The sequence below is a fragment of the Pundamilia nyererei genome, unplaced genomic scaffold (genome assembly GCF_000239375.1).
Source record: "Pundamilia nyererei isolate P.nyererei 1_Seehausen unplaced genomic scaffold, PunNye1.0 scaffold00402, whole genome shotgun sequence".
NCBI lineage: Eukaryota > Metazoa > Chordata > Actinopteri > Cichliformes > Cichlidae > Pundamilia > Pundamilia nyererei.
Window position 1 is genome coordinate 97,083 of NW_005187803.1, and position 10,470 is coordinate 107,552.

The window sequence follows — 10,470 nt, forward strand, 5'->3', positions numbered from 1 at the left end:
TTTTTTTCCTCGTATCTTTTCTTTGACTTTTCATCAAGTCTGTCTTTGTACGGACCGGCATTGTGCACGTTTTGTACAAAACATTTTGGGGGGCAAAGAAAGAGCAAGAATTTATTGGAACCGAAGAATGAACGTTTTGCGGTGCTGCAAATGCTTGCGTTGCATGCAATGCGCGAAAGTCACGTGGTCTGTCAATCTCTATTAGACCCTGACACAAGACAGAGGTTATATTGAATAGATGGAACAACTTACTTATAGCATTACAAACATTACCTACGGTAGTTAACGTTCTATTTTGAGTTTCCTTTATGGTAATTCAACACACACTCACAACTTGACCCATGACACCTTAATGACTCCCATGATGAGAGGGTGGGTCAACAACTCTCAGGATCACCTCCTAGGTGAAAACTCCACTACGCCATTTATTCTCTTTTGCTTATCCTCATCATGACCGCAGAGGAGGAGGAGTCTATCCCAGTTACCATAGGGCGAAAGGAAGGGTACACCTTACACAGGTCACCAGTCTGTCGCAGAGCTAACACAGAGAACCAAACAACCATTCAGACTGTGGGCAATTTAGAATTGGACTGGTAATCTGGCATAACGGGCCAATGGACCGGCCTGAAGAGCTGTTGCACCAGCTGTACGAACACTGACAGCAGCCCATTCTTTCATTTAGACACTGTACTACCCAATCAAATCTCTTAATGCGATCAGCCCCTCCCCTACCTTCATTGTGACCTCACACAGCTGGTACAAGACGTGAGGAAAAGACAATATGTAGATGGTATGATAAGCTATGTACATTAGACTATACGGCAAGATTTAAGAAAGGGCACTAACTCACGTACACACGAAGAAACTTCATCAATTGGTTTAAGTCTAAATAAGGGAACCGAGTCAGTCAGTGGTACCAAGTCTCATGTTGTGGTGGTGACGATCCAAGAAATGTGACTGGTGCAAAACCAAGCTTTTACCTACTGCAGAAACTGTCAGAAGCTGACACCGTGTGGATGCAAACCTGAATCTGTGGTCTTACCTGCACAGAAATGTGCATGTGCAATATTTGAGACCAGACACATTTCTGCAATTACACAGATTTGGCGGTTTAAATTAACCCTTTAAGACCTACCATAGAACCAAGTGCGCCAGAGCTTATATTATATTTTTACATGCTGTGGAGCCATTTTTGGGAGCATTTCAAGTTGCTATACATCAATACAACCATTATAGCCCCAAATTCTAATAATATGTCTGCATTAAGTCCATAGTAACTACAGAAACTGCAAAAAAGTGCAATAAACTACAAAGAATTTGAAAATCGTCTTTTGTTTTTTTAAACATATATTTCTAGTTAGAGAAATTTAAGAGGCTTATCCCTCAAAACTGCAAATACAAAAAAGTTGCACAAACTAGTTTCCCACCACAGGAAATTTATTTTAAGTGTCTTCATAGTTTTATTTTTGAAATACACCAATTTTCATATACTGCAGGAAAAACAAAAAAACAATCCTATGATGCAAATTTGCAAAAAAAAGCAGCATATGCATCAAAATAAACTATTTCCAGCAGTGCAATATGAGTCCTCAGCATCCCAGAAATGACACAAAGTCATAAAGTCAAACATAACTTTTAAAAAGACCAGCATAGGCTCATGAGGGCCCTGATGGTAAAAAACTACATTTCCGTGAAAATGACGTCACTTCCGGTTTCAGGCAGGTCATGGTGGACATGCAAAAGTTCGCGCTGACGTCTATTCCAACGTAGGAAGTGTTACAAACAGCTGATCGGATCGGCAAAGCATGTTTCTGGAATATTATGTTTTTGTTGCTGCAAGTGCTTTTTATGCAGTTTTTGCAAAGCTTTATGTGGAAGGAAACTGTGACCGAGGACAAGCTGATGGCATCAGATGTCAGTACAACTCCTCTGGTTTCATATGCAAAAAAGATTATTGCGCTACCTTAAGTGGTTGCAGAGCTACTGGGATTTTAAAAAAGTTACGCAAAACGGAGCGTGCCCGCTCCGACCGGCTTTAAAGGGTTAAACAGACGAGCTTTTTATTTTGTGTATTAGATACACCCTTGCCCTGCTCAACCTCCACAGAGAAAATGACAAAGTCAGTATGAGAAGAGGGACACCTCAGTGTCAACCATGTTCATTTAATTTTGTGAAACATACTGGGACTAATTCCAAAGTATGACTGGGAAGTGAGTGAGCAATTTAAAAATGTAAGTGGCTAATCGGATTTTTCAAATTAATGGTTCCAGAGAGACAAATATTTCTGGTGCTTGAATCCACTTTTGAAAGGATGTAGAGTTATCCGCAGCAGGAACAACAGGCACTTTAAGATCCTTCCTAATATCTTTTCTTCTTGCCACTGTATTCAAAAAACCTGAATCCTACTGACCAGCAAAGGAAAAACAAACAAAGAAACAGCTTACTTTTAAAGAGGTGATCTTATGATCAATTGCGATCAAGTGCATCCAAGTGTATTACAGTACCTAGCTGCTACTTAACCACTCAATTCCTATGGAAGCAGTAAGGGTGTGCTTAGTTTTTGACAGGCCTGCTTCTATGTATATTTTATGTTAAATAAATGTCATGTACTGTCGTTCATCAGTCTATAAAGCATTTCTAGCAGAAAAGCACTGAATAAGAGCCGGTCCTTATCTAGACTGTATTTAGCTCATTAGCCTGCTGCTAAGGACCAGATTATGTTAATTATGTGCAAAAGAGAAAGTTGTTTTTTTTAGTTGTTAGTTTAATTAGTTCATGTGGTTATCAATCTGAACTTAGTTTATCTGATAATTTACCTTTTTTTTTTTAAAGGAGGGGAAAAAGTAATATTTACAAATGTAAGTTGAAGATGCTCGTGTGAATTCCCGTCACACCAACCTGATTTAGAATGCAGAGTGAGAACAAACAACATCAAGTTCAAAAGAGGAAAGATAAAAGTGGGATCTACCTGGGATCTTACCGAGGAGAGAACTGGAGTCTTTGCTGAAAGCAACGGCAACTGTGGGGTCAAAACTGGGCTGGCCATCACCAGCTGGCAGCTCAGGTCGGGTGTAGTCGCGACTCTTATCATTGTTGTACTTCACATTCAGGTTGACCAGCTTGGAGAAGTCAATACGGAGTGTGCAACAGGAATTGTAGATGTTCTGGCCATCCAGTGCCTAGGAGGAGGAAAATGACATCTGTGCTCAAGAACTGAAAAGGTCGTTACACCATTTGTATTATTGATGGTAGCAGCACGACGCCGCTTCGCTGAGTCTGGCACATTGACCATTTAACCATTAGCCACATTAGCCATATTTTATGATTAACGTAGCTGCTACTGGACTGTGGTTAGATAAAAGATGAACAGCAGACTAAATACTGAGCCATGACAGAACAGATTACAAATCCATGATCATGCTGGCTGTGGGGGAACTGTAGATTCAATTCAATTAAATTTTATTTATATAATCACAACAACAGTAGACCCTATGATAATACATACAGAGAAAAACCCAACAATCATATGACCCCTATGAGCAGCACTTTGGCAACAGTGGGAAGGAAAAACTCCCTTTTAACAGGAAGAAACCTCCGGCAGAACCAGGCTCAGGGAGGGGCGGGGCCATCTGCTGTGATTGGTTGGGGTGAGAGAAGGAAGACAGGATAAAGACATGCTGTGGAAGAGGGACATTAAGATAAGATGGGGCCTGATTATTAGATGAGCTCTGCAGAGTCCAGAGCATGGATAACTAATGCAGGCAGGGCAGCCTGAGCTTTCAGGCCTGAGGACCAGAGGTGACGGCCTGAAAAACTGCAGACTGAGGGAAGCTGAAAGCAGATGTGGACAACACAGTAAAAAGTAACTTTTCTACTTTCACAGTAACTTACAATCTTTTTGACAGTAAGCGCTCAGGTTCTTATATGATAAAATAAAAAAATCTGAAACTTAAACACTTATTTTGTTAAATATAACTTATAAATGGGAAAATTGGATGAAAATTAACAGGCCAAGTTTTTCAAGATAAGACTTCATCACCTTTACTTATATTGTTGCAGGATTGGGGGGGGCGGTGTCAAAAATGATATAGAGTATTTTCCTAAGACTCATATAGAGTTTGAAAATCTAGTACTGGGACAATCCTATTAGACATGCAAGAAAACATGACCATACCAGTTTGGCCTGCTGTGCACTGACAGGATCGCTGAACTGCAGAAGAGCCTGGAACTGATTGTTCTTGGTGAACGTGATTATCTTCATGACTGTGCCAAACTTGGAGAAAATCTGTCAAGACAAAGAAACTGGAGGTTTCTTGTTCAGCCACAAGCAGCAAATACTCTTTGTTAACTGCTGCCTACCTGTTGCAGTACGTCCAGCGTTACAGGGTAGAACATGTTATCAATAATGATGCGCAGCACAGGACTGGAAACTGCAGCCAGGACCTCCTGTACCTCGGACCCTGGTGACTGGGCTGCTGACACTGCTTGCAGCACGGCCTGGGTCCGCTACACCCGAACACAAGCACAGCACACAGCTATTAATGTAGATGGCAAATATCAAACGGGCACCTTCTACGGCTGTTGTTTTTTTGTAATGATTCCAGATATTTCCAAGCATTTAATGCAGCCGAATAACAGCATGCATTTGCAATCAAGCAGTGATGAGGCACACAAGTTGAAAGCACGTTTTAAAAACATGAAGCTGTGCAACAACTAACATATCAGTCTGTTAGTTTCCACTAACCTGATTAGCAGCATCAGTTTTGAGTTCTTTGTGATTGGAGTACTGAATAAACACTTGGATGTTACGGATAAGGGGAGTTACTTTGGAGTAGTAGTTAACCATAGTGACAGCTGCCTCCTCTGTCCCCATCTCCAAGAACGCCTGAACGTTAGAAGAGAAGGCAAAAGAAGAAAGAAAGAAAAAGCTGAATTTGTTGACTCACTCTTCCTTGGTTATTTTAATAATGAAATTCAACATGTTGCAGTTCGACTGCGTTTGGAACAATTGTCAGATGCATTTACAGGCTGGTGTCTAAGAATGGCTTGTCCTGTGTGAATTTATCTGCGCTTTCAAATTGAGCCTAACAACTGTTTTGGATGAAATTATACAAATGCTAAACAGCCTGATTCACTTACCTGATTCTTTCCCTTCAATGTGAGAATATTGGTTACTTTGCCAAAGGGGAGGCCGAGGGCAATGACCTCAGTCTCTGAGGCCTCGTTTGGCAGCTTCCTAATGTGGATCACACGAGACGGCAGGGCCTCCTCCACCCTTAGCTTCTTACTATCACTGCCATTGGGAGCCCCATCTAAGATTTCAGGAGAAATGCTGATTAACTGAAAGGTGCACTACAATGACACACTGGGATCTTAAAGGTAAAGCTCATGATTTTCTGCTACTGTCAACAAATGTCGGGAATTAGAAACAATGAGGCAAACTTAAAAAAAACAAACAGAACATTTCCTGCATCAGCAAGTATGCTAGGATCCACACGGCACTGTGACGATTACAATGCGCTAATTTTTTGTGATGGATTTAATTGTGGAGACAAAACTGCAATGCAGTGAGTGAAAAGGATTATCCAACGAGTTGTTCAAGAAGCAAGGAGGAAGTGTGGAGAGCGACAGGAATCAGCAGGTACAACTGTTTCAAAGAAGACCCAACTGAAAAATCTATGGAAGCTAAAGCTCAGAGTTCCTAGAAGGGGCCAACAGATCCTTCAGTTTAAGACTGTCCGTGTGGAAGACTGGGCCAAAATCACTCGTGTAACTAGTTTCTCCATACAGGAGCCATCTTGAGTATTAAATAGCATTAAATACATTTCAGTAAGCCTGTTCAATAACTTTTTCCCAGTTCAAATGTTCCAAGACAGGACTGGAGCTGTTCCAGAGACTGAAAGTGTGGCTGCGTACAGCGAGGAAAACAACAGTTGAGCTTGTGTCCAGATAGATCCTTGTGAAACAAGGAAACTCCATCAGAGTATCAAAAGCTGGCATACAGGGAAGTTCAACTGCACAAGGAAGCTGGCAGATATGCTTAGGCCGTGTCACAAACTCAACAGGGGCGGTGTGGGAAGTGGAAGAACATCAGAAAAACCTTCATGCATGGAATGATAACATTTAAACAGAGAGGAGGGATATCCTCCATGTCTGTTCCAGCCACTGGCTATGGTGTGTAGGTGCCCTCCTACTAAGGAGCGTGATGTTACCCACCAAACAGCTCTCTCCACCTAAACTCATGCAGCCTACTTCACCTAATCCTTAGGTCTGCTGTATCGACTGGCTGCATGCAAATTCCATCAATCCCCTCAAAGTTCATGGGCGGTTGGAACGAACTCACCACTGTTACTGCTCATGCCAGAGTTGGAATTGTTGTACATACTCAGCTCATCCGATCCTCTCTGTGGAAGGAAAAGAAAACAGCATCAGGCACTGCTGAGAAAAAGACTTTCCTGACAGGCCCTTGAAGACAAAACATCACACTAATGGTTTCGCTCCTCTGCCTGTGTCAGTTTAAATTGCTAAAAGTAAGATGTAGGGATGTGTCATCTCACCCTGAGCTATACAAGGTCTCTGAAGGCCTGCTGGCACTGCCAGGCACCCTCTGCTCTTAAACCCTGACTGATGGGGTGGCAACCAACATAGCTAGGGACCCATCTCACACACAACTTTCTAATAGTTTCATATCCCACCTCCTTGTGGAGGTGTCGCCGAATTTGAACTGTTTGTTCTTCTGTCACTTGCAGGCTCAGCTACAGAAAAATGGTACAGATCAATTCAAAGGGGAAAAGTAGCCCGAGTAAGGCCAAAATGGTGAGCACACAAGTGTCACAGCCAACAGGGTAGGAGTAATGAGTCTTCTAACAGCTGGAAGCCCTCTGGTCTTTGCCTCAGCCACTGAAATACTGATGAGATAAACTCATTTCCCAGGAGCACACTATCAGAACAATCTGGCAGTTCAGCCTTTACACACCTTAATGTACCTGGCACTCAACAAATAAGATTAGCTGCCCGGAGCAGCTAAACGCATTCACGAGCAAACAAGTGTGAAATGTGGAGTAACTTTTCCACATGCATATTTACTGGAGCAATATAAGGAATATAAGGTTTCAGGTTCACCCATTCTTATCCTCAGTCTGAATAAACACACTGACACAATAACTGGGAGGCACATGTCAGATTAAAACACGGATGTTTTCAAGTGGAACTTGTTTAATAGTCAAAGCACATGAATCCATCTGTTAACCGATAGCAAATAAGTCACACACATATTTTTCTTTCTTGCAACACATTAGAGCTTCAGATATGATTATTCAGAATTTAAATAGAAAACAACATTAACACTTATTCATGTTTATGAATGGACGCCATCATTCCCTGAATTAAACATCATCTACAGGTTGTGGATGATTAGTGGTTAGTTCAATACTGCAGGATAAAAGTTCTATTCCTAAGAAAATGTAATATTAAGCTCAAACAGCATGCTCTTAGGAAACAGTATACATACAACAGTCATTACTAATGCAGCTTCTTCCTTGCCATAAGGGGTCACCACAGCAAGTAGCGTCACCTCTTTGATTGGGCAGTTTAACACCAGATGCCCTGCCTGAGTTTGAACCAACAACCTTTCACTTGTCAAGCAAACTTATTAACCACTACACCTTGGAGCTACGCTAATGCAGCACACACACAGACAAAAACAAACAAAAGACCACCTGCTTTATTTTTGGTGGTCTCCAAGTTTTATATACCCCCATCTAGGGATTGGAACCGAGAGCCGGTTCTTGTAGAGAACAGGAGTCTGTTTCTACCTGTTAATTACTCCCAGGAGGATTAAGTAAAGTGCTGCGTTACTTGTTTTCAGTTCAGTTTATTTATACAGCACTAGAGCTGGGCGATATATCAAAAATTTATCGTTACCGAAATTTATGACTCTCATCGACGTCATTTTGCCCATGTCGGTAAATTCGGTATTTAAAAAAAAGAAAAGGCGATGTTCATGTCCCTTTAAGACTCTACTACCTGTAACAAGACGAGACACGGGTGAACAAATGGAGGACGATTTAAATGTTGAAGCAGCAGCGACGGAGGTAGAGCTGGTGGAGGAGGAAGAGGAGACGCTTGTTAACAAAAAATGTTCAAGCCCTGCCTAATTTTAACTATCAGTGTTCTATTGAAGTTTTTTGCAAACAGCACTATTTAATGTTTTTGTTTAAGAGTTTGTAGTTTTCACTAGTCACATGGCAGTGCTTAGTATTTATTATAGTTTTTTCTGTGTTCAATTGACATTTGTGTTTGTGACATTATTTGTTATAGTACCTCAAGGCCTTAGCAGAGATAGGCCTTTGTCCATGATGGCATTACATTTGCACAATCATTGTTTACTTTGTGAATAGCCAATGTGAAACATATTTATTATTAAACTATTTTGTTTACAAGGGATACACATTTTTTAGAGAGCATGGTTAATATTGTATCCTACACTTTTTATTTTGTTCAGTTAATAAATCTTAACCACTAAAAGTGCTTACTACTATTGTCTTCATTTATTTTCAGTGACATTTTACAGCCCTTTAAAGTGGTAATAATATAATTGCAATGAATAGGTCTAGGGGGAATAATATTATGAAAATAACTGGAGGAACTATGCTGCCTGCCACAGCCCCATCAAATGGAAAAAAAACGTTTGTTTTTTTGGCACTTGGGGTGGTTATCGTCCATTTATCGTTATCGAGGTTAACTGCTCAATTTATCGTGATATTGATTTTAGGCCATATCGCCCAGCCCTATACAGCACCAAATCACAACAGCAGTCGCCTCAAAGTGCTTTATATTGTAAGATAGACCCTACAGTAATGCACACAGAGAGAAACCCAACAATCATATGACCCTCTATGAGCAAGCGCTTTGGTGACAGCGGGAAGGGAAAAGTGTTCTGCATGTTTAAGTATGCACACATGTAAAGAAACTCACCTTCACACCAACTGCAACATCACTGATGCTGAAAGAAATAATGTTGTTTTCACAATTAAGGGATTTAAAACAGCAGAACAACATAAAACAGAAACATACAAAACAGCACTAGATATGAGTAGATGTCAGCGTATTCTCATGACACTCCAGTCCATAACACATAGAACCAAAGCTGCTTCTTAACTCCACACTGTGCACGGACTGAATACATGGACCCTTTATGAATGTTATTACAGCTGCTTATACATGCAGTCTATTTCCTTTTCTGTGCTGATAAGTAAATAGCTTTGCCAAACGTGTATTCTACGCCTACATGACCTACTGCCTTTCCATCCACCGCCTCCCCATGAGCTCACTTATGATTCATAACATCTTTAATTAACGTTCACGTTATTCTCGCTTCGACCCCAATGAACAGATACTATAAATGACACACTGTAGTACACTTGTAATACTGGTAACTCAACTCAACGTGATACGTCAAGTTTAAGTTTGATATCAACAGGAGGCATAGCTTAACTGTTTCTATGCTTTAACCGTAAAACTCCACAAAATAGGATGTTTTTAATCGGAAGTTAGGAATACTGATTTAAAGTAAGGGCACGTTTCACTCTCTTTACCTTTTACATACACTGGTTATTTAAACGCAGTCAGGTGCTACACAAAGGAGCAGTGGTAGTGTAGCATGTAGTTAGCATAACGGTTTGCTAAACTTTATTAGCCGAGCCGGTAGCAAGCTACTGTCAAGTACAACTTTGGAAAAAAAGAAGCATTTTTCCCTGAAAGCGTCGCTTTGTATGAGAGGCTTTTAAATAACAACTAGAACAGTTCATAAGAAAAACAGCGACTCGGTGCTAAGTTAGAAAAGCATGCTAACATTAAGCCGTTCCTAAATAGCAAAGAAAAATGCGGCGCTATGGAAACCCGCTAACACAACATTCCCATTTCCCCCGTAGCTCTCTCATAAAATGACGTTATCACATAGTTACAGCTCTGCTGCCGTAATATGTGTGAAATGCCGTGTAGTTAGCTTCACTGATTTAATATTACCCGTCCATTTCTGTAATAATCTCGGCGCCTCCGTGTTTGCTCCTGTTTTTCTCCCGTTTATTCCGACACTGCACACAAGCTACCATGCAAGTGAAATCAAAATGGAGGCGCTGTGGCCCGAGTCGGTGACGCAAACACCCGAGAAGTGCCGAAACTGTGAACGCGCCGCTTCGCTGCAGAGCTCCGTTCACTCCAATGGACCGTTTGTAGTTAGCAACATACGTTCTAATTAGGGATGGGTATTGATAAGATTTTAACGATTCCGATTCCTTTTTCGATTCTGTTTAACGATTCGATTCTTTATCGATTCTTATTCTTAAAAAGGAGAACACTAACGTCGATTAGCTCAGAACTTTGTTTTATATCTTCTCTTTGAACAAGATAGAAATTTAGGAGTAACATGGCCTTACAAACCCAACAGTGAGATCTTAAGAGATCCACAGC

At 40.9% G+C, this 10,470-nt stretch overlaps 1 protein-coding gene across 3 annotated transcripts in view; it reads right to left on the reverse strand.

Moving 5' to 3' along the window:
* The window catches only part of LOC102208139 (polypyrimidine tract-binding protein 2), a 32,228-nt gene extending 22,021 nt beyond the window's left edge, over positions 1-10,207 (reverse strand). The window contains exons 1-8 of one of the 3 annotated variants that reach the window (XM_013915936.1): positions 10,027-10,207; positions 8,977-9,004; positions 6,386-6,404; positions 5,140-5,312; positions 4,745-4,885; positions 4,360-4,506; positions 4,175-4,285; positions 2,969-3,179 (exon numbers count right to left, since the gene is read on the reverse strand). In XM_013915936.1, the coding sequence (XP_013771390.1) occupies positions 2,969-3,179; positions 4,175-4,285; positions 4,360-4,506; positions 4,745-4,885; positions 5,140-5,312; positions 6,386-6,404; positions 8,977-9,004; positions 10,027-10,112 (916 nt within the window). In that variant the 5' untranslated portion in view covers positions 10,113-10,207. Of the gene's footprint in view, positions 1-2,968; positions 3,180-4,174; positions 4,286-4,359; positions 4,507-4,744; positions 4,886-5,139; positions 5,313-6,343; positions 6,405-8,976; positions 9,005-10,026 lie in introns of all 3 variants that reach the window. The other 2 variants (XM_005753106.1, XM_013915935.1) reach the window with 2 other exon arrangements.
* Positions 10,208-10,470: the final 263 nt, after the last annotated feature.